The following is a 24687-nucleotide window of genomic DNA, read 5'->3' as shown; positions in this document are numbered from 1 at the left end:
GTTACGAATACAGTCGATCAGCGTTACAGAAACATCAGGGATGACTGCTGAATTTTAGAAAGATGCGAAAAACAGACACTTTACTTCGCCTTTTACAAATGTAGGCTAGCGACTCGTTTATAAAGAGCAGCATCTTCTGAGCATAAATTCAAACTACGAATAATGTCTCTGGAACTTTTACCATGGTGGACAGGAAATGCATTTTATACCCTCAAACCTCCGCAACCGCCCACCGTGTCAACCTAAAAGTTACAACTACAAATAAAAAAGAAAAGGGTTTAAACTGTCCTGCTCTTTCCCTAGTTCGTTACTAGGTCTTTGAGATGTTTGTGAATCTTGGTAAGTGTTGCAATCATCCGATGTAACTCTGTGCGAACGGCGTGTTCCCTTTTTATTAAGAGAGAGAAAACAAGGTAGGTCAGGTACCCAATTATGCTGCTCCCTGTCCGTTGTTCAGTTGTTTGCATTCACAAGAAGTCGCCACTAGATGGCCCTCTCAGTTAAGGTAAGAAGTCTGCAGACAACCCAAGGCCAAGTCGTGTACCAGCATGAAACTGGCATTAAGCATGAGTTCAATTCAGCAGTGAACACTCAGACATTTGATTAGTGAGTTGGTTCAGCCCTAATGGGGTTGAGATGTGGATCAGAGGTAAGGACTCTCACCTGGCACCTAGGCTCCACTACATAATCCATCAGCACACTGGATTTATATGTAAACTACCATAAGCAGAAGGAAGAAAAGCACCACATTGTTATTTGAATGTAGTGTTACAAACCCCTTTGGCATGTGAACTGTTTTCAAAGCATAATGACTCTTCTTAGGACCTGCTCCATGACACAGCTGAAACCCCGCCAGTGTTACTCCAGGGAACAATTTCTTCAATCTGGCTACAGGTGGCGTGTCCTCCTTTGGGTATGTTTGTAAATAATTTACAGTACACATTTCTTTCTCGCCGCCGGCTGCTGTTGTTAATTGTAAAGGAACTGATCACATGTAATTTTTCCAAGATAACTCAACTCGGTTGGAGGTTTGAGGAGGGTGGAGCCTTACTCCGCTGTGACCAAGAGTCAAGGCGTCAATCTGCACCTTCAACTGCATGAGCCCAAAGCAATAATGCTGTTGGACAAAAGTAAAAGCAGATGATCATTGCGATGGATTTCTGCACCTAACTCAAGCATGTCTCAAGTCTCTGCAAGTTAATTTATGAATGGAGACTGGTAGCTCCGTTGAACATCGGAAAACATTAGATCTAAAACATTAGAAGCACACTAAGTATTTATGGTTTACTAAAGAGGATAAAACATGCAAACAAACAAAAAAGAACTTTTCTTTCTCTACTTTTCTGTCCTTCATGTGCCTCTAATTTCTCTTTGTCATCTCTTATCTGTTGTTATTTTCCAGATTGAATGAATCACAACAACACAACAGAGATTATCACTGCAGCACTGGGTCAATTCACTCCTGCATAGTGTTCATGGCCGCTTAGACCATATACATCAGGTAATAGTGGGATCTACATTCACCAAGCACTTTATTAGGAACACCTATACACCTGCTTATCATTTGTTTACCCACTCAAACACTGCAGAAGTGCAATGCAGAAAAAATCATGCAGATACAGCTCGGGACCTTCAGTTAATGTTCACATCAAACATCAGAATGGGGAAAAATGTGATCTCACTGACTTTGACCGTGGCATGATTGTTGGTGTCAGACTGGCTTGTTTGATTATTTCTGAAACTGCTGATCTACTGGGATTTACACACACAACAGTCTTTAGAGTTTACTCAACAACTTGTTGATAAGAGACGTCAGAGGACAATGGCCAGATTGGTTCAAGCTGACGGAAAGGTTTTGGTAACTCAGATAACCACTCTTTACAACTGTGGTGAGCAGAGAAGCATCCCAGAATGCACAACATGTCTAGCCTTGGGGCAGACGGGCTACAACAGCAGAAGACCACGTCTGGTTCCACTCCTGTCAACCAAGAACATAAATCTGAGGCTGCAGTGGGCACAGGCTCACCAAAACTGGACAACTGAAGACTGGAAAAATGTAGCCTGGTCTGATGAATCTCAGTTTTCTATTGAGGCACACAGATGGTGGAGTCAGAATTTGGAGTCAACAGCATGAATCCGTGGACCCAACGTGCCTCGTGTCAACAGTCCAGGCTGCTGGTGGTGTGATGGTGTGGAGAATGTTTTCTTGGCACACTTAATACCAATCAATCATGGTTTGAATGCCACAGTCTGACTATTGTTGCTGACCATGTGCATTCCTCTATGACCACAATTCACCATCTTCTAACGGCTACTTCCAGCATGATAATGCTCCATGTCACAAAGCAAAAGATGTCTCAAACTGGTTTCACGAACAGTGAGTTCAGTGTACTTCAATGGCCTTTACAGTCACAAAAATCCAGAAGAACACCTTTGGGATGTGGGAGAACAGGAGATAGGCAGCACCAATGTGAAGCTGACAAATCTGCATAAATGATGTGATGCCATCATGTCAACATGGACCACAATCTCAAGTGATTCAAGCATCTTGTGGAATCCATGCCAAAAAAAAAAAAAACTGAGAATGTTTTGAGAGCAAAGGCAGGAAGTACCAAGTATTAGTGTGGTTTTCCTAATAAAGTGCTTGGTGTATGTGCAACTTCTTACAGTCGTCCTGCACTGCACTTACATGTTGCCTGAGCGCTGCTGCAGATTAGTCCAAACAAACACTGGATTTTGCAGTTTGTCCGCTGCTCTATCCTGCTTTGATTTGTGTCCGTCCCATCTCCCTAACAGTGTCAGGAATGGAACTTGACAGAAATACATACGATTTGTACCAGTGCATGAAAACACAATACAAGTAAATGACTGCAATTAGTTGCTTAAACATTTCCCCGTAAGAAAGTGTAAGTACTGGAATTGAGTTGATTCTAAAGTCAGATTACTCATTTACATCTTCTGGCTCATCAAAACATAGCTAGACAATGTTTTACTATGGTTTCAACAACATTATCTGTAGTTTGTCGGTAGGATATCTGAATAATTTTCACCTAACTTTAAACTGGATTAACTGATCTGGGTTGTTGTAGACTTTACTGGATATTTTGGGTATTATCTAATGGCTCATTTCCCACTGTTGAGCAATTAAAATGCAGGGCTAGAGTTCTGAGAATTCTCAGTAGATTATAGATTTCTGTTTAACAAACTAATACTTGTTTTGATAACAAACTTATTGTGCAGCATTTAACATTCTTTCTCCTTCCTCCTTCCTTCATGAACTTTTCATTAAATTTTTCATTAAATATCTATAAATAAAGTCAAAGAACATCAGCAACAATTTGCTTTGCTGAATGCAAGAAATAGCAGGGACCAGAGCTGGTAGTCTGAAAGGTAGCCAGAGAGGTGAACTCCACCAGAAGCAAGTGCCTTAAAATGCTGTTCCTCTAATGGCCCCTAGAGGAATACTGAGTCCAACAAAACTGACTGTATTAAGGTGCCTGGGGAAAACCAGAAATACAGCCTCACACCTTCTGTGTACTTATTTGTGAATTTGAAAGCTATTGTGCCACAAAAAGATGTCAGAGCTTGCAGAGAATTGTGTGTTGGGGCACATTTGCATGTCAGCCATGATGGACGTTGCTTTTTGCCCCACTCTCAGCTCCAGCCATGCGCCGTTCTTTGCCTGTAATTGGATTTCCATAACTGGACCCAACAATGGATGTTATTATGACGTTATTACACCAATGTTTTGCTGCTTTCTGGTGATTTGCATGGCTTGTGAACAATCCTGAGAATACAGATTTTTTGTGCTATAGTTGTCACTCTGGCATGTCCTGTCCTGTGTTTGTGATTCTTAACCCGTTACTTCGTTGGTTTTAGACCATCTTGCCAAAGGACAAATGTAGAAAAATGAGCTGGCTGGCAAACACAAATTTGCAGAAATGTTGATTACGTGTGTTGTACTTACAAATGAATGAATGAAATGAAATGAAATAACATGTATGACTATCCTCTGGACCTGCACATTTATTGTGATATCTAGCCAGTTTTACAGCCTGTTGTGTTTCATTACACATAGGAACAAATTAAAACTTTAGTAGCACAGAGAAATGCCCAATGTGAATAGTCAAATGTAATAAATTATGCTCACAACTCTGACGTCCACCCCCCCCAATGTAGCAATCTCAATCTGTAGCCTTAATTATCTATGAGTGAAGAGACAAGTAATTTGAAAATAACCTCCAGAAACTATTCGCCCGACCGCACGTCAGGTTAATATTTGCAGACCCCAACTGCTCGTAAAACATGTATAGGTAGAGGTCCATTCAGAGTGTGCTACTGTTGTTGGCCAGTGCAAGTGCACACGTCAACTGAAGAGCATAAGTAACGCATCTGTGCCGTGAATCAGCCTCTGAAGAACAGCTCAAGAGCCACTTCAAGTCACCCACCTGAAACACTTCATGTCCAAGTATAAATGTAGCAGAGGCGAGAGGGAGAGACTCCTGCACTGGAATGGTGCGTGATGGTTGCGCCACGGGGATTACAATTACTCAAAAAAGTATTCTTCCCCTGACAAAAACAGGCCTTCCCCACAGCAGACATCTTGACTTGTCATACAACCACAGGTGTTACCAATAACATAAAAAGATGGCTCTGTTCTACTCAAGTGTCCCAATAAACTGTGACAGTGAGTCAGCATGAGCTGTACCAGGACCCTGCAACTGAAGCAGCTAAATAAAATTCAGTCATCATTAATTTCATGTTTTACACCTGTGCTTTGCCTACTGCGACTTATCAAAACGTCTTCTGTGAAAAAGGCCTGTAATTCAGCTTCAGTTTTTGAAAATGGAAACCACAAAGGTAGGTCAATATACAGGCTATAATTTTAGAAACCTTATAATCAAACAGAAAAGACAACAATGCTTATATTGTACTCTAATGGTGGGAAAGGAGTGACAAATGAGCACATGCATTTAAGAATACCACTTGATATATTTCATGAAACAAAGCTGCCGAGCAAAGAAGAGATTAATACTTTTGATGGTTTTTTTTTCTGCCTATAGCTGGCCAAGAAAAGAGCTGAGCAGAAAAGCAAGATCTGGCCTATCATGATTCAGAAGTCAAAGACAGATTTCCAGAAGTCTAAGATTATACAACTCATAAATGCTTGCACAATTAATCCAGTGCATGTATGCAAATTACCTAATTATATTAAATGTAAATTCCCAAAGCTCTTAGGAGGAGAATGCATACCAGTGTCTTACTTGAGTATACTGTTTTTTTAATTCAAAAAAAACAAAAACAAAAAAACAAAAACAAAAAACAAGAAAACATTGTGTTCACTAACAAAGTGATGGCTGCATTTAACTTCAGTGTTATTTAGTGAATTTTTTATTAATTGGTTTTAGCATGCAAGCCGTAAAACATGATTCTCTTTAGTTAGATTAGAACATTAGTTTACATAAACACAGTTTTTTGAAATGACTAAGTGGGCTGAAGTATATTGTAATTAGCTCCATGGAGTATGGGGTTATTAAAATTTGGGCTTCAGTATGTTCTTCTATCCTGGCCTGAATTCCTACTTTTGCTCTGATTTGAACCCAGTCGTATTGCTCACCAGTATTACAAAGGGGGACAGAAAATGTTCAGGTTTGGGAACGAGGCTCTTTAGTTCTACAGCAGCTTCCAGCTCCTCTAAAACCGTTTTGCCTTAGCCCAATTAAAATATCCATTTTTTCCGCCTATTTCTTCATTGCTTTGTACACTCATTTACCGTGGCGATGTCCCCAGAGGGCTCGGGTCACGCACAAGTCAGGACACCTGGTAAAGCCCACAGCCCCATTCACACCCGTTCAACAGCCAATATCAATGACGGCAGTTACTAGTAAAACCTGCAGGAGGCGCCAGAGGACGCCCAGAGGATAATCTGATGGCGCCTTTATAGTCATTTCACATGGAGAAACCAGGGGTCCATGCATGGGTGTTATGTCTTTACACATCGAGTCTCCGTTAGAATTAATCTGATACATACATGTACCAGTTATTTCCTATAAATACCCAAATAGCCATGCGGCTAACAGAGCGTTTGACATACAGACCGAGGGAAGCTGAGGGGAAATTATTTTGTAGTAGCCTCATCTTTTCAAAAAAATGACAAACGATTCTGTTAAAAAAAACAAAACAACGTAAAATATTCATGTATAAGCTCTTAAATCTGAGTTATTCGTTTAAATGTAACATCAGAGCCTTTCGAAAAGACGGGGAACATGTAAGGAAATAACTAAGAGAATGATATTTAAAATTCCAACGTAATGATTGATTGTTACGAAGATTACTAGCATGTTTTGGTTATTTTAAAAGAAGACTACCTTAACATGCAAACAGGCTACTTCTATATGCATTAAAGAATACACAACTGTGCCGTTGTCGGGAAATGTCTAATAATGCAGGCATTATCACCACATCAAAATGTGTCGTTGACGAATAAAAAGACCCGAGTGGGACAAAAATCCAAAAAAGAAAATATATATATATAAATACAACAACAACAACAACAACAAAAAGAGAAAATGGCCTCAAAAACTCCAAAAATATACAGGTTTAATCTTTTATCAAAACCTCGCACGTTAAGTCGCTTCATGTGCTCATTAAGCCGCAGAAATGGCAAAAAAAAAAAAAAAAAAGTAAAAAAAAAAAAGGAAATAAGAGGAATAATTAAAAGAAGAGCGATTAGAGAGGGGGAGGGCAAACAGAGAGGAGGGAAACAATAGAGAATCAAAGCATAATAATATTCCTAAATGAAGAGGGAAATGTTGCACCGCTCATTTTATTAATCAGACTGTCAATTTCACCCAAGAGGCCAAACCCAAGAGCAATCTAAAACAGACTCAGATCAAGCCAGGGACAGGCACCTCGCTCCTCACTTCTCTCTTCCTCTCCACTTGGATATTATTCGTCTGACCGAAGGCCGGCTCCATCATCAAGTGACAGCCCTCTCCTATTTATTTGCTTATAAACCTGTTACAATAAATGATCATTGGAGCAACGTCAGCCGAGCATTTTAACAGCGAGCAGCAACCACTTTTGATGAATGACATTTTGCCGCCGTGGAGGAGGATGCACGACTCGTTTTGAGCAGTCGCTCGTCGATTACATTCAGATTCTCTCTTTTTGGCGTCTTGCTTATAAAAAGGTTTAGAGACAGTTATTTAGAGACAGTTGCCGGGTTGCATGCGGATTTAGCTCCGACACAACTCATTGGTGCTCCAGCCCCCTGGACAAGTGTTTTGTGTGTGTGTGTGTGTGTGTGTGTGCGTGCGTCTGTCTGTTTTTTTTTTTTTTTTTTTTTCCCTCCTTCCTTCGTCTTGCACAGCTTAATGATGGAGAGGATAAGAAAAGAGATGATATTGATGGAGAGAGGTCTGCATAGTCCCGTCGCAGGGAAGAGACTCGCAGACACGCCTGGAAATTCAGTGCTGGAGGCCCTGGAAAACTCTCAGCACAGCGGACGGCTAAGCCCGAGAATAACTTCGGCTTCCCTCCATGGAAATCTTGGGGACATCCCGACGAAGGGCAAGTTTGAAATTGACAGTCTATTCGGTACACACCACAGCAGCGAAAATAGCTCTTCGGCGGAAATTTCATCGTCAGAGAGCAGGAAAAAAATGAGCCTTTACTCCGAAGTTTCGCAAGAATCAGACATTAACAGTGATGTGGAGGTGGGATGCCCTGCGCATCGCTCCCCGAGCCAGCACAAGGAAAACAACAAAGGTAAGACTTGATTTGACTCCCTGGTTCCCCTGTATCTTTATTTGTATGGTCATATTTTGATGTTAATATAGTTGATATTATTATTATTATTATTATTATGCTACCCCTCTTGCTATCTAAAGACAGAAATAAAGAGAATTATAATAACAATAATTATTACTACTACTGATAATAATAATAATAATAAATGCAATAGGCTAGAAATAAATTCTTAATAAAAATGTTTGCCTCAAATGAAATTTTACATCTGCCGCATTAGTTTTATTATTATTCATAATAGGCTGTCAAATATACTGCAGGCGGACACACACAAAAATATTATTTTAATATTATCAATATTGATAAAACATTTTGTTTCTTTTTATTTTCAGGTTTTTCAGACAGTAACTCTGGATCTTCAAACACAAGCTCAAGCTCCCTCCCGGGTATGAACGGTAATTCAACGGGAGGATCGAACAATTCAAATACCGACCAAGTCAGAAGGTATCGGACTGCTTTCACCCGGGAACAAATCGGACGCCTGGAAAAAGAGTTTTACAGGGAAAATTACGTTTCGAGACCGCGAAGATGTGAATTAGCCGCAGCGTTAAATCTGCCCGAAACCACAATTAAGGTAGGATACAGATTCCTCTTCGTCCTCCCCTTCCACTGTGTGTCCTGGCGTGCATGTGCCTGATGCAGCCACAAAATAACTAAACTAAACTAAACAAAAACAAAAGAAAAAAAAACAGCATTTGATGATAGAGATATTGTGAAAATACAGTCAACATAATCATTTCTGCTCATAAAATCTTGCATTGTGGTGTTTTTTTGATTTCAACTGGCATAAAATAACGCTTTTATATTTTGGTCACCCCATTGAATGTGAATCAGTTCAACCGTTATGTCTCGGCTACAATGAATTAATATCCCACGTCTTAAAATAATAATAATAATAAACAACATTTAACTGCAAAATGCATCTTTTAAAATGACTTATTTCAGTTAATTGGTAGACTTGAACTCCAGCAGCATGTGGGAACGGATAGTTTTCGTGTTCAGCGGTAAGAGCCTTTGTGAGAAATATTTAATATCGGTGCAGGAACGCAGAACCGCTCCCCTCGGAGGGCGAAATTTAGAGCTGGGGAAACAACATGGCAGCTTCAATATGGGCCTTGCTCTGACTCTGTGTGCAGGTGTGGTTCCAGAACAGGCGGATGAAGGATAAAAGGCAGCGCTTGGCGATGTCCTGGCCCCATCCGGCAGACCCCAGCTTCTACACTTACATGATGACGCATGCGGCAGCTACAGGAAGTCTGCCTTACCCCTTCCACTCGCACATGCCTCTACATTACTACCCGCACGTCGGTGTCACGGCGGCAGCGGCCGCCGCCGCCGCCACCGGTGCCGCCTCGTCGCCTTTCGCCACCTCCATCCGCCCCCTCGATACCTTCCGGGCACTCTCCCACCCCTACTCGCGGCCAGAGCTCCTCTGCAGCTTCAGGCACCCGGGACTCTACCAGTCACCCGCAGGCCTGAATAGCTCGGCCGCGGCGTCGGCGGCCGCGGCGGCGGCGGCGGCCGCTGCGGCGGTCAGCGCCCCGTCGGCCACCGGGCCCTGTTCGTGTCTCAGCTGCCACAGCAGCCAGGCGGCGAGCGCGCTGGGCTCCAGGAGCACCAGCGCTGACTTTACCTGCACAGCTTCGGGGCAAAGATCCGAGAGTGGATTTCTGCCGTATTCTGCTGCGGTTCTCAGCAAGACCTCAGTCCCGTCACCAGACCAGCGAGAGGAAACTTCACTTAACAGATAACTCATCACCGTTTCTTATTTTTGCTCTAGTCCTACTTTAGGGGATAGGCCTACTTTAAATACCACACCTGGGTAAAGCATTCCTTTCTTAGACAGCATTGTAAACACACGCACACACCCAAACACACACACACACAAAGATTCATTTCCAAAAGTCTGATTCAAGTCCCCAAAAAAACCCTTTGTAACGAAAAAGACATGAATAGCTAAGCACCGAAATTTTTGCAACTCATAAAAAGACTTTTCTAAAGGCTTGTGCCCTTGTGTTTGTGCCAGTAGACCATTTTTTTTAATGGACTCTGCTGGATTAACGTACATATTTGGGAAAAATAACATGCAGTGTACACATTCTGTCCCCATGCCTCAACCAAGACGCCATTTTCAGGTGGATGTATTCGTTTCTACAATTCCCACAGATCAAACTAAGGAACTGAGATTGGGTCACCTTCTATATTTCTGCGGCTCAAATGTCCAAGCCTTGGCCATCTTGGCTCCCGCGTGTATAAAGACACAAACGTGGGCTAATTATACCATCCAAATTTCCTTAGCAGAAGGTCCTGGGCTTTTTCTGCCCAGCAGCACATCTTCCTTCGCGAGGCCTAATAGACCGAGATTTTTTTTTTTGGCAGCAATGGCTTCTCCAAACACCCAGCCCCTGCCCTACAGGGACACCCCTAATCAGCTAGAAGGTGCATACGATTTTTGCACCGCGTCTTTTCGCGTCAGGTTGGATGTTAATAACGAGAGGATCATGACAAAAATTTGCCAATCACGCACCTAGACGGAGCTCCTTTGAATACACGACTGTAAGAAGGGTCCTCGTTTTGAGACCCGCTGTCAAGTGCTAACAACCCGCGGAGGGAAGTCATTAGACATACAAAAGACCGGGGACAAAGCGACAGTCCTGGTACACAGAATATACCGTGTAGAGAGAAGATTTGACACATGGAGAGTTTTAAAATATTGCGTAGCAGGTAGCCTATAAAGAGCCCCCGAAAACCTGCCTGCTGATAATGGGAGAGACCTCGATACATACACTTCCGATCCACGTCGGTGAACCTCAATCACATCAAATCCAGTATTTTCATAGGTGTGCAATCCCCACAGGACCTCCTCGCCCAGCATACACAGTGACGGGACTGAGCAAGGCGAAAGTTCGGACAAAATAGCCCGGCTTTTACGATCCGTCTGCGCCTGTAAAAATGGCTATGTGCTATTTTATTCGTTCCTGTTGGGACATCACCAATGTGTTAATTATAAAACATGTGAACTGTAAATCGTGAAATATTTTGCAAATATCAAGGATAGTCCTACTGATAGCTGAAAACTGAATTATTGATGGCCCTGGAAAAAGCCTCATGAACTGTGGATGGTAGGCTATTCTTAAAAACACTTTCTTTTTTTTTTTTTTTAATTATTTTGTGTGACTTGCTGAATGTTTTGTTTTGTTTTTTAATGTTAAAACACTGAAAGTACACGCCAATAGGCCCGCCACAACAAATTGGCCTTTAAACTCACCAAATCAGTCTAAATTCGTGATCTGTATTTCGTGCAAAATGAAGACTGAATTAGGGAGATGGGGAACATTTCTTTACGGTCCACCCAAAAGAGGCATGAAAGGGCTGAAAAACGAACACTGAAATTAAAGGATGAACATAGTATTGGCCTTTGTCCCTAGAGTCTCTGTTATAACTCTATATCTCTGTATTTAAAATGTCAATGACTGTATGAATTTAAATATTTTAACTTGAAAAAAAAAAGTGCAATATGAAATGTAAATCATGTTATTTATTGATCGTGTTTGTTCTTGGAAAATAAATAAAAAATGTTTACACATTTCCGCTTCTTTACATTGATGACACAGACGTTTCTGTAAAACAAACACATGGACTTTGACGCCAAAGCTGGATTTCGTATCACGTTACGTCAGGCTAACAAACCCAACTTTAAGTCTGTCTGTCTGTCTTACTTATCAAACTATTTTTTCTCAACGACAATGGAGACATCATGGGCTTATTTAGACGCTGTGCCATCATTGCTATGGAAAACACCGCGTCTACCATTAATTAAAAAATACGTGGAAAGCTACTGGGAATATGAGACCTGCCATCACGGGTCATTCCGGCCCAATAATTTACCATTATTTTTACATTACCTCTAAATGATACAAGCTGATACTGTCGTTAATTGCACTTGGTTAAAATATAGCCTGCACCAGAATGCCCCCCCGGGACTTTAAGATAAGTTGCTTTTTTGAACGTCCCCATTAAAGAAATAGGATTAGGGCAGCAAATATGGGCGTGATATATCACCGTGTTTCCTTGCTCTTTACCAAAGCGAGGGTTGCAACCCGTACAACAAAGGCACGGAGATAGATGGAGGTGTGAAAAGGAAAAGACAGAGGCCAGAAAAACACTGCCCACAATAACACGATTAGTTTTGTATCCAATGTGCAAGACTGAAAAAAGAATTCATCATAATGCAGAAGACTGTCTGTCACCTTCGCTGGATGGTTTTTGACAAGAAAATAAATCTTTGGGTTGTTTAATATAGTTTATATTTTCTTTATTTCGGTGCTAATAGAAAAACCAAATTAAATGTCCACCAGCGAGATAGAAATGCAAAGATCGATGATCCTGCCCCTACTGTCCAATCACCCCTATTTAATTGACTGTATTTTCAGGGTAATTGAACTGCTTGTTGTAAATTGAAGATTTTATAGAAACGACATGAAAACTACATTTACTGACATTCATCGCATCTTTGACATTGATTATCTGATCAGCGCCGTGTCACGCTAACCTCCAATTCTTCATTACACACTGTTTATGAGCTGTTACAGAACAACTTGCTTGTTCCAGAGTGATTGATTGCCTTATTAACGCGTGTTCTTGTAAGTGTGACCGGACTGATTACGATGCATATGTTTAGAATAATGTTTCATTTAGCTGACTGCGAGTAATGCAGGGTGACAGCTGCTGCGGGAGGACAAAAAAAAAAACCTAAACTACAGGGAGCAAGCCGGGCCAAAATGCATTTAAGGTGGAACTAGGAGACAGCGGAGAGCCCAATGGTCAGATGGAGTCACTCCACGCCAGACGCGGGACCGGCCGCCCAGTGAGCCAACCGAGGACTACAAAACAGGCTTTAATGTGACCAAAAAATCCCTACACGCAGTTCCTCTGTTACCAGAAATGGTTTAGAAGCACAACCTCGGTTCTACAGCTGTGAGATCGCACCCCGACACGGCTCAGTCGACGTCTCAACACACATTGCCCTCACATTTGAATCTGATTGCAGTACAGTATTCACAACTGACATACCAGCTGTTACATCCAAAACATTGACTAAACCTATCAAGACACTCACCCAACACTGCCAAACACACACACACACACACACACACACACACACACAACCAAAAACGTAAACATACCAACATTCACACCTAAAATCATCTCCGGGTCAGGAGTTAGAATATCATTGAGCTAAAACATTTTTCCAAAGAGTAAGGAAAGCAAGCGACATCAACTGCAGCCTGATGAGATTTATGCCACCATTATGCTTCTAAAGTAGTCTCTGCTCTGTTTGTCTCAAATCATTGCCTCTGTTCAAATGTTACTTTCATATATTACATGACATTAATTCAACTATAGCTCATTAAGACAGAATGAAATGGTTAAATTAACTGATCAATTCATAATGATGATGAATGGGGTATTAATTCATATACAAGCTGGGCAATTTGCAATTTTGCGCGTTTTGATGGTTCTCAAATAACATTTAATATAACGGGTCATCCCCTCAATCAATTATATGAGCATATGAGTCGGTCGCATGGAAAATCCTTTTTTCATGCATATGTATTGAAACATGTTCTCAATTATCTTTGGAAATTGCTTTTATTGGCTTACAGCCTCATTCTTCCAGTGGTCCTCGGCTGTGGATACGGTTAAGGTGGTACTATAAATTGTTATTCGTTTGTTCACTTCTTGAAACACAGCCTGGGACACCTATATTATAAACAGTAGTTTTTCTTTGATATAATATTTGTTTCAAATTGTGTTGGGGGAAATTTCAGAGTGAGTCGTTTCAAAAGAAATGCATTTGAAATTTTTTTTTTTACTAATTTTTTCCTGCCACTGTCTTTCTAGTTACATCCGGTCACAACAACAACAAACAAATTTCAGTCTTTTTGAACATTTTTTTTTAACATTAAAATAAATTAGAATTACTGAACATTACCTCAAAATATAATCATTGAGTGTGTCATCAAGATCCCCAAGCCAGTTTATGAAAGCAAGCACATAAAGTATGTGTGCTTAATTATTATTATTTTTTTAAATAATAGAATATGATTTTAAGGGTAAATGCAGTGGGGCATGGCTATGGGTGGGCCTGGGCCCAGCCAATGAAATAGCTGTTTTGTTTTAGGTTTTGTTTTTGTTTTTTTGCAATAAATCTGCAATTAGTAACATTGCTTTAATATGTGGTTTGCATTTCTTGTCTCTTTATCTCTGTCTATTTATGTGATATTCATACTGATTTCAGTTTTCAGTTCATACTGTAAAACATACCGGAGGCTGGGGGTATCATTTTGGTACTGACTGGAGGCAACAATCTATTTATCATTTATATACCAATAAAAATTCTATGTGCTCTAAATCATATGCGACATGTGCTGCGATTGGCTGTTTGGATAGCGCCGCCAACCAAAATCTAACACAGTGAAGCGAGAGCGCGCCAAACTGGTTTCTTTCCAGAAAGAGCAGCAGCAAGTTGGTGCTAGCTATTGTTATTAGCTAAAAAATGAGCAGCCTGGTGACCAACAGTTAGCCCAGCAATGGCAAAACAAATGTCCACTGCGAGGTTTTTTTCAAAAAAACAAGACTGGAGGAGCAAGGGCGTGATGCCACCACCGTCCTGGGGAAGAGTGGGCACCGAATTAGTGCCATCAAACTCCACAACAGACAGGCCTTCGGCATCAGCCGACACTGGAACCAGGCCAGGGCCAGCTGCTGTAGGGTTTTTAATTTAAAAAAAAAAAAACAACTCCAATTTCTTGGAGTTTTGTAATTTACTCCAAGAAATTGTACATTTCCCATTATGCATATAAAACAGTCCTACTTTTGGTTTCTAATGTAATGTAACAATAGTGTATACAAGGTTTTCCCTACCATTATAAGATTTTTGTGCAGTGCCTTAACTGAATGAAAGGAACAAACTATGCTGAGAGTTCTCAATCACATTGGGGAGAGAAAGGATACTGTATCGGCCCTAACATAGGACGATATTTTTTTTTACTGAAGCTTAGGTCTCAATTCGTGTACTTCCATACTCACATTTGCTATAATGAGTGCATAAGTGCATTCACACTGACAAGTATGGCAACATGCAGTTCACTATAAGTACCCTGATGGTGCACTCAAAACGGTCGAAAAGTTGAGTGTGAAATGTTGAACACTTCTCACTCTCAATGGTCGCAATCTTGGCTACGTAGCGGAAGGTTAAGGACCACCAACCTATTGTCAAACTTGTGAAAATGGCAGCTGAGGAAGGAGGACACGTTTTTGGCACTGATGGCAGCGTAATTTCAATGTCGTGTGAAACGGGGAACACACAAGAAAGTAAAACCTTCATCTTTAAGTCAAGTGAGAAAAGCGGCCGGTAGATTTTTTGGCGGGCGACAAATGCAGTGACATGTTGAGATCGTCATTTCCGGTAAGTGCACAATGGCTGTGTTTGATTTGAGATAACACTACTCGGTCAAAATTCATGCACTACGCCAGTGAGTATACTGTGTACAAAGTGTACTACAGGTCATTGCACTGACTGAAGTGTCAAATTTGAGAGACAGTAATAGTGTTTTCAAGTCTGCCTATAGTGAGTCTTTAAGGGCAAAGGATAAACAAGTGCCAGACAAACTAAACAGAATAACAGCGTAGAAAACATGTCGGAAATATATTTGTTTGAGTGTTAGACTGATGTACTGTTTTCATTTGCCATTATTTTTCATCTCTCCAGAAAAATAATTTTTCATCTTTATTTCAAACTGTCAACACACACGGTATCAAAAGAAACCATCACAATCACACTCATACAGATGTGATACTGAGAAAAGCAAACGAAAAGCAGTGTGACAGCGGAAACAGACGATCAGTCGCACTTACACTGATGGAAACACAGCTACTGGCTCATTAATATGCGTATATGGTAGTCTGACACGAGCACTAGGCAAACTCAAATTCACTAACGGTCCAACAGTTTCTTCACCTAATATTGTTTTTATACATATCAAAGCTTAAAATAAAAAATAAAAAATAAAAAAAAAACACGGTCCATCCAGAGTTTTCCAAGCCCAGTCATTAGCCAAGTTCTGGGTCAGCCCCTGGATAAACGTACGGGTAAAATTTTCTACACTTACCCAATTTCTATTCCACTCCACTGTGGCCTAGTGATTAGAGAAGTGGGCTTGGTACTGAAAGGTCGCCAGTTCTAAATCCTGGACCGGCAGGAAGAAAGATAGGTGGAGGGAGTGAATGAACAGCTCTTTCCCATCCGTCAGTAAGATGAAAGATGGCTACTGAGCCCTACTAACTGTTCCTGGGTGTGTGTACTCTATAATCACAGATGGGTTAAATGCAGAGGTCAAATTTCCTGTATGTGTAAACATACTTCACTCGGAAGAACTCCCACTGACCTCCACACACTCCATGCAAATTTAATAAATTTGCAATTTCTAAAGAGATTGATGAGGGAAAAAATGATTTTAAACTATTTTAGTATAGGGCTGCAAAAAACAAAATGTGAATAAAAGTGAAGGGGTCTGAATAATTTCTGAATGCACTGTAAATAAAAAAATTAATTACAAAAAGAAATTCCAACACAGTAATGATTTCTCTTATGACTTGTTTCTCCTGTATTTGCTGTAAATAACCAAATGTCTCTTCACTGACTTCACTGCAATGAGCCCATGACCAGAGTCAGTGGAATTGAAAGCTCAAGTCACAGTGTCTGCACCATTACGCATAGACTGTATCTGCACTGTCCATGGGCTTGTAAGACTAAAAACAAGAAAAGGTCCTGAAAATGTGCATTTACATCAATGTCCTCAACAAACTGCACATTTATAGAGGTGGATGGACTCAAACAAGTGTGCAAGTGCTTTTTTTCCTTTTTTTTTTAAATCTACAAGATGCCTTGAGAATACTTCTCCCCAGTGACCACTTCAATGTTGGGACTTCTTTTAAACATCAAAATGGGGCAGGTGCTTAAAAAATGACAACTACTTATGCATATATGCATTGATCAATTCTTACCTTTTGACCTGATTATGTTCTTTCAGATGCACCTTACCTGTCCTTGAATATGTTCATGAGTGCAGAAATAAGAAGCAGAGAGGTAAAAAAAATTAATAATAATAATGTAGGCCTAATAATAATGGCATTATAAAAGTGCTTTGAGGTGGGAGCAGAAGGGATTCAAGAGTTTCCGAAAACCAGTCACATAGTAACATTCATCACTACAATATGTACACAGTGTCACCCCCTACACTGTTCAATAGCAAAGCAGAAAGCTAAAAAGTGACATTCGTATGATGCTAGAGTGAGTAATAGAAGCCAATTGGGGTGGATGGAGACCAGAGATAGTGCAAACAGTGACAATTTTTTTTTTTTTTAAGTATCATATCTTCACTCCTACTTTTGAAAGGTAGCTGTAAAAAATAAAAAAGGAAGAAAAAAAAAAGGGTTGTTCTCACCTTCATAATGAACAGTTGCTGTGTTCAGCTTAAATTCATGCCAGTTGCTGCAATTGGATTTCGATGGTGACTTTTCACAGAGTGTAAAAACTTTTCTGCTGCAAAATGACTAAACACATTGTCTGTCAGATCTTCAAGGAGGGTTATGGCTTGCCACATAAGGAGTGTATTTAGTCATATTTTGACAAACTCTGAATTTTTGTTTTATTCTTACACTGCTAATGGCATTGCTCTAGGTATAGCAATGTCAGTCTGTTAGTTGGTCCACCACTTTGGTCCAGAATGAAATGAATCATCAACTTAAGATAATGACTTTGTTGATCCCTAAACTTTTTCTCTAGCGCGGTCATTAAAAATTGTACTGTGTCTAATAATTTGGTTTATGACCAGAAACCTACAAAACTAATGACATTCCCATCGGCATAAGCTGTACTTTGTGTTTTGTGCAAAATGGCAAACGTTATCATGTTAACACACTAGACTAAGTTAGTGAACATGCTAAATATTTTACCTGTTAAACATCCCCCATGTTAACATTGTCATTGTGAGTATGTTAGCACACTGGTGTTTGCATTTAGCACAAAGCACCACTGTGCCTAAGTACAAGCTCTCAGAGCCAGTATCATGACTGTAGACTCTTAGTCTTGTCGAAATGAATAGCTAAACAGCTTACACATTTGACGTCCATCACAATCAAACAGACAGAAACGCATCACAAGTACGGTTTAAGAATACATAATGCTTAACAATATTATGTAAGCATCATATTTTAGCCTTTTCGGTAAAAGATGGTTTAGGATGGATCATGGATACACCGCTGCCCTATTTACGGTGTATCTCAGTTCAGAATAAAAGCTTAGATGAGATTCCATCAAGAGGCCCATCTTGCTTTCCCAACACTGACAATACCTCTGTGTTTACCTAACAGAACCAAAGAGGAACATGTAACTCATACCTCCAACACACACTGCACTGCCATGACCCTAGGGGTTGGCAATCATGGTATATGTAGTTTTATATACTGCGGTAAACATACTGTATACTGTGACTTTGTGAAATTCACTAGAGAAAGAGTTTATAGATAAAATCACCATAAGTATGATATTAAATGTCTGAATAATTGGGAAATCAAGGTATTTCATCACACTACTGCACAATTCCAACACGGCCATAAAGAAGTCATAATGATAGATTTGAAACACTGCCGACAATGGCTAATACAAACAGAAATGCTGATTTTGGGATATACTGCGTATATAGAAATGACTTTATAGGATAACTAACTCAGTATAAACTGTATTATTGGACAGTTCACTGTACAGATAGACAGGATATATGGGGAGAGAAAAAGGGGTCCAACATGCATCAAAGGTCCAAAGCCAGATCCAAACCGGGGGCATTGAAGCTATATGGTATGCATCATAATCACTACCAGATGCCCCATAAGTACTTTTTTCAGATATTCACAAATACTCCCAGCCTGGGCTTTTTCCTTTGCAAATTCAAAGCGCACTTTGTAGCTTCCCAGCTTATGTTGCTGCTCTACACAACCGCAGTTCAGTCCATATTACTCAGTTTTTCCCCCTGTTCCCTTAACATGTTACCTGTCTTCATAAAGAACAAACTGCTTGATGGTACATATGCTCACCAAGCACATGCATTTACCCAGTCAGCCAGTCATTTGGAAGCAGTGCAATGCAGAAAAAATCATGCAGATACAGCTCGGGACCTTCAGTTAATGTTCACATCAAACATCAGAATGGGTAAATAATTTGATTGCAGTGACTTTGACCGTGGCATGATTGTTGGTGTCAGACTGGCTTTTTTATTATTTCTGAAACTGCTGATCTGCTGGGATTTACACACACAACAGTCTTTAGAGTTTACTCAACAACTTGTTGATGAGAGACGTCAGAGGACAATGGCCAGATAGGTTCTAGCTGACAGAAAGGTTACGGTAACTCAGATAACCACTCTTTACAACTGTGGTGAGCAGAGAAGCATCCCAGAATGCACAACATGTCTAGCCTTGGGGCAGACGGGCTACAACAGCAGAAGACCACGTCTGGTTCCACTCCTGTCAACCAAGAACATAAATCTGAGGCTGCAGTGGGCACAGGCTCACCAAAACTGGACAACTGAAGACTGGAAAAATATAGCCTGGACTGATGAATCTCAGTTTTCTATTGAGGCACACAGATGGTGGAGTCAGAATTTGGCATCAACAGCATGAATCCGTGGACCCAACGTGCCTCGCGTCAACAGTCCAGGCTGCTGGTGGTGTGATGGTGTGGAGAATGTTTTCTTGGCACACTTAATACCAATCAATCATGGTTTGAATGCCACAGTCTGACTATTGTTGCTGACCATGTGCATTCCTCTATGACCACAATTTACCATCTTCTAATGGCTACTTCCAGCATGATAATGCTCCATGTCACAAAGCAAGAGTCATCTCAAACTGGTTTAATTAACAATGAATTCAGTGTACTTCAGTGGCCTCCCCAGTCACCAGATCTGAATCCAGTAGAACACCTTTGGGATGTGGTAGAACAGGAGATTGGCAGCATGAATGTGCAGATGATAAAATCTGCATAAATGATGTGATGCAGTCATATGAACATTGACCAGAATCTCAAAGGAGTGTTTCTAACATCTTGTGGAATACACAAAGACAGAAGAGCCATCAGTGCTCCCACCATAGCATATTTAACAGTACTTCTGTGAAGAAGTTCACATTTTCATAAAGGTTTTGTCCTTGTCCTAGCAGCCTTAAAAAGAATACCACACAGAACACAGGGACGCACTTAATTCTATTTGCTTATGTATGTATGTTTATATATGTGCTTATATATGTAGATGGGTGTTTCTGGGTGTGTACTGGTTGGTTGTATCTAAACTATGTTAAGTTCCACTGTTAAAATAAAAAACAACACACAATGGACAACAATGGTGGTTAATGATGCTAACAAGAAAAAGTTAATGTCTAGCTTCCATTATTTACCGCAGTGACTTCTTCATTGGACATGTTTACTTGATTCACGTACTACACAAATACCCAGCAAATATGTGGTTGCATAATATTTCTGAATTCACTAATTGATTAGGACTATGTAAAAGCAATAATAAACATTAAACATCTCTATTGTAGGCTACAAAGAGCTGCACAGAATATGCAACTTAGGCACTCCGGGGAGACTTTGAAATGAGAAACTTTTGTTGACTAGTTATGGTCCAACTTGAAATGCGGAGTTTGAAGGATGCAACACCTAAACTGTTGTTTCTTTTTGAGTACTCACATTGTGCTGGCATTTCAGACTTGGGTGCATTCAGTTCCACATCAGCACATCGTCCTTCCTTGATGTTTAATCTTCAGTGAGCCCTCCAGTGATGAACCTGATGTAAAAGTGATGAGCCCTCCCTTGTCCTCAGCAGGGAAACCAGGGCAAGGGCTCTGCTGAAGATGAAATCAACCCAGCCAATAAAAGGAAGAATCTCCCCTAAGTTTGGTTTGTGCAGATGAAAGCATGGATTCCTGAAAGTGAACACAGAAAAGGGCTTTAAAAGGACTGACATAGTAGCATTAGCAGCGGTAGCAGCTGTTGGTAAGGCACAGAAACAGCATTTCTTGCTATGGCTTCACTTGTAGTTTTGCTTCTAGCTGTGGCTTTGGCTACTGCTATGGATATAGAATATGACTGACTGCCTGGCTGGCTGGCTGGTCACTCCATACATTAGCTAAGATAGTAACACTGGCAAGAAATAATCAGACAACCAAACCATTAAAATTAAGTACACATCTCCTGCATATACTTAATGTTACATCCATTACACGTATCTGTCACAGCTTTGGTAATCACAACAGCCACAGCCGGACACAGCTATGGTAAGTCAAACGTTACAGCTACAGCCATAGACAAAGCTAGAGCAGTAGCTATAGCCATAATCACAGTAACACCCAAATATACAGCAATGGTCATAGTAACACAGGCATGGCAACAACTGTAACAGTCAATTATAGTGACAATACAACACACAATCTACATTAGTTAGGTTAGGATTAGCTGCAATGATGCACTTGTTTGAGTTACCTACCATGACCATGTTATGTTTTCAGTCACCACATCAGAAAAACAATATATTGCAAGATGACCAATACCTATAGCATGACAGCGCATGAGCATCAAGCTAAATGTATAAGTGGCACACAGATCAGCAAATCAAATAAATGCTAAGGCACTTTATCTGTACACAGAATAAATGCGAAATATGTTTACCATTGGTAAGGTTGACATTACAGCTGAACTCTTAAACTAATATATGCCAAATGTTATGAAGTCAGCTAGACAGTGGTCAACCCACAGCCAGGCCCAGCCAACCACACTGAAGAGTGAGACTGCACACAGAGGTCACAGCATGTGGTTGTAGCTACTGTTAGAGCTTGGCCCTACTGCAACAATGTCAATAAAACATTAGAAAGATTGAGAAAACAAAAATGTTTGAATGTTTCTTTTTAAAGAATACAATGTATCCACAGAGTATTGTTCAAAAGCTTTAACTTGACATGTTAAGTTGACATTAAATTACATTTGTAGCTTGTTTTGCTTGTTTTTGCTCACCTAAAGCATTCGGCCAGTGTGACATCACAGCACAGTGATGGCATGTTGGCATATACTTGAGGATAAGCATCACATTCAAGGAACAATTTCTCTTTTGTCTATAAATTTATTGTATTATTGTAGTGGAGCAGAACAGAGGAACAGCAAACTCAAATAGCCCCGCAACCACTCCTTATATACCCTCCCAGTAACTAATTGGGACCATACCACCAGGGGGGAAACTCACTATATGTATATACATAAAAACAGAAGATTTAGCCACGTAGATTTACAGTTTACACAACTGTGTTTACAAATTGCAAAGCAATTACAGAGGAGACAAAAATCTATATAATCGCTAGCTTAATGAAAACCCTTTTTGTCAAAAACAGACACACTCTCCCCCCGCTCCTCAATCTTGGTACAACCAGGAGGTATAAATACACATCAGAGCCATTACACACCCTTTTGCCTGAGGCCTAGAGAACAAGTAGGTAACAAGGTAAGACAACTGGGCTTTTGTTGTTTTGACTTTGATATTTGCAATTACCTTAATAGTGCTCATCTTACCATCAAATAATAAGCACCCTGCATGCCTTATTGTGGTTACTAGTCCAACTGCTCATGCTTTTTTATACTTTTTGTAGGAATGACTTACATGGCTGCCAAGAACTACAACGTGAATCTTATATTTTACAAGCACAAAGATGAAAAGACGAGATTAAAAAAACAGCATGATATGGAGGAGAATTTCCATCACAACTGGAGGCCAGCATTTAATAGCTTCACAGGAAGTGAAGAGTGAGCTCCATTTTGCTAGCCATCATTCATGTTAGCATTTGGGGTTTGCTCCACAATTCAAGACTTACCAGAAGAAAACATCTTACATAGAACTAAATCCCCACCATGCCTGCCCAAGGATGCACCCCAAGTTTATGCCACCTGACTGTCACTGGCCTTCAGTGCTTCACTGTGTTTTTACCTGTTAGCCATGCATTGTATACAACATCTTTATTTTTTATTTTTATTTTTTTGGGTCATCAAGTTGCCACAAGCTGGACTTGTATTTTCATGCCAGGGTGTTGCTGAGACCATGTGCATGCTTATATACTGTAGCTCAGTCAAGGCACTGCCAGACCTGACTTGACTCAAACGACACATCGGGGGAACGGCTATACCATGTGGCTTCAACAAGAACTGTAATTAGTGAACTTCAAAAGTTTTTTTTTTAAGAATTTCTGATCTGACCTAGTAATCAGTTTTCACTGTAATCTTCCTCTTAGACCAGGGGTAACCTGACAACCCACCCCTTGCTATTTTTTAGGGGGTTCTGGAGTTGAATCATGTAACAGGAAGTGGCAGTAAGCTACTATGTCTAAAGTATCACATTGAACACTGGAGTTTTCATTTAAGGAAGCCTTTAATATCTTTTTGTGGTTTGTGACTTATGTTGTTTGAGTTCTCTAACAATGTCCCTTGCTTACTCATGTCTCTTGTGAGAAATCTTGATCTCAATGAGATTACATAATTAAAGGGTATCTTCCTTGTAGCTTAATAACATAACTGCAATGTCTCTGCTTTGATGTGAGATCTTTGTCGCATGCACCCCCCAATATCATGATATTCATCAAAGCACATGTGGTTTTTTTGGGGTGGGTTTTTTTTCCTTTTTTTCTTGACCAGAGATCTAAATGGTGAAAAGGACAGGACATCTACAGAAAGCCCTGCCAAATAATGAGGCTTCAGCAGAAAAGAAACCACGATCCCTACAACACCCAGCTGATGGTCAACCGTTGGTCACAATTTGGCCAGCAAGTTTCTGTGGTCAGCCATTGGTCACTGTTTTTATGTGTCTGTTAGCACTATTCAGCTCTATGAAGACTCGGCATGTTGATGCATTGGTAGACCCAGCCAGTAAGAGTGAGATATCTCTGTTTAGCCAAGCTTCTTATTTTTGCCTCTAGCTTTTCTTTTCCTTTTCTTCTTCCACAACCAAAAAAATCTATCGAGCTGCCAACACCAGAGCAAAGTTAAACTGTATAGCGTCAGTTGCAACATTTTAGTTACGCTAGCGGCTTGGCTTTAGTGTTGGTATGTCAGTATGTCAAGCAGCCGGTCCACCACTTTGATCCGGAGTGAAATATCTCCAATCCTATTTAAGAGACTGCCATGAAATTTTGTTGGATATTTATGGTTCCCAAAGGATAAAGCCTACTTACTTTGATTCCTTCATGGTTCCTCTAACGCCATCATTGAGGTTGATATCTTTGTCTATTAAAAATAGCTCAACAACTACAGAAGGAAATGCTATGAAATTTTATACAGATATCCATTATGCCCAGAGAATGAGTTCTAATGAAATATATTTTTAAGACAGCAAATGTGAACCTATCCTTTTGACATCAAATTACTGTTGTCTGTCAATTGAACCACATGGATTATTTGGACTATTTTAATGAGGACCAGTGTGTATCAACTAGACATTCAGGTTTTATTGGCAGGAGAAACTTGTTTAAAAAGGAGGAAAAAAGGTCGCATTTTCAACACATACCAAGAAAATGCAGAAATACTGATGTTTTAGAGGCATTGTACACCAGAGCAGATTCTGACACATGGAGCATTTTTGTTTCTCCTCTTTTGAAATGGAACCTGTTTGGAATACTTACTTACAAAATGAGGGAAGAAGGTCCCTTTGCACGTGAGACAGTGGTCATCATTTGGTATACAGTATCTTTCAAAGGGGCTGGTTTCACTGCAGTTCTTAAAAGCAA

At 40.3% G+C, this 24687-nt stretch overlaps 2 protein-coding genes and 1 long non-coding RNA gene across 4 annotated transcripts in view; 2 read left to right on the top strand and 1 right to left on the bottom strand.

The window, feature by feature from the left end:
• The window catches only part of hoxd12a (homeobox D12a), a 28503-nt gene extending 6436 nt beyond the window's left edge, over positions 1-22067 (bottom strand). Inside the window, exons 1-2 of one of the 2 annotated variants that reach the window (XM_040149450.1) lie at positions 21938-22067; positions 20618-20853 (exon numbers count right to left, since the gene is read on the bottom strand). In XM_040149450.1, coding sequence (XP_040005384.1) covers positions 20618-20647 — 30 coding nt within the window. In that variant the 5' untranslated portion in view covers positions 20648-20853; positions 21938-22067. Of the gene's footprint in view, positions 1-20617; positions 20854-21595; positions 21680-21937 lie in introns of those variants that run through there. The other variant, XM_040149452.1, reaches the window with a different exon arrangement.
• On the top strand, positions 7377-9560 carry evx2 (even-skipped homeobox 2). The gene is made up of 3 exons (XM_040149449.1): positions 7377-7770; positions 8142-8383; positions 8946-9560. The coding sequence occupies exons 1-3, from the start codon at positions 7377-7379 to the stop codon at positions 9558-9560; spliced, it is 1251 nt and encodes a 416-aa protein (XP_040005383.1).
• A 259-nt stretch (positions 22068-22326) lies between the features above and the next one.
• Positions 22327-23480, top strand: LOC120801534. The gene is made up of 2 exons (XR_005709111.1): positions 22327-22418; positions 22564-23480. It is a non-coding gene; the product is annotated as an uncharacterized LOC120801534 (long non-coding RNA).
• Positions 23481-24687: the final 1207 nt, after the last annotated feature.

The sequence above is a fragment of the Xiphias gladius genome, chromosome 16, assembly GCF_016859285.1.
Source record: "Xiphias gladius isolate SHS-SW01 ecotype Sanya breed wild chromosome 16, ASM1685928v1, whole genome shotgun sequence".
In the NCBI taxonomy this organism is placed as follows: domain Eukaryota; kingdom Metazoa; phylum Chordata; class Actinopteri; order Istiophoriformes; family Xiphiidae; genus Xiphias; species Xiphias gladius.
The sequence above is the reverse complement of the archived record's forward strand: the minus strand, read 5'-3'. Positions and strand labels throughout refer to the sequence as shown.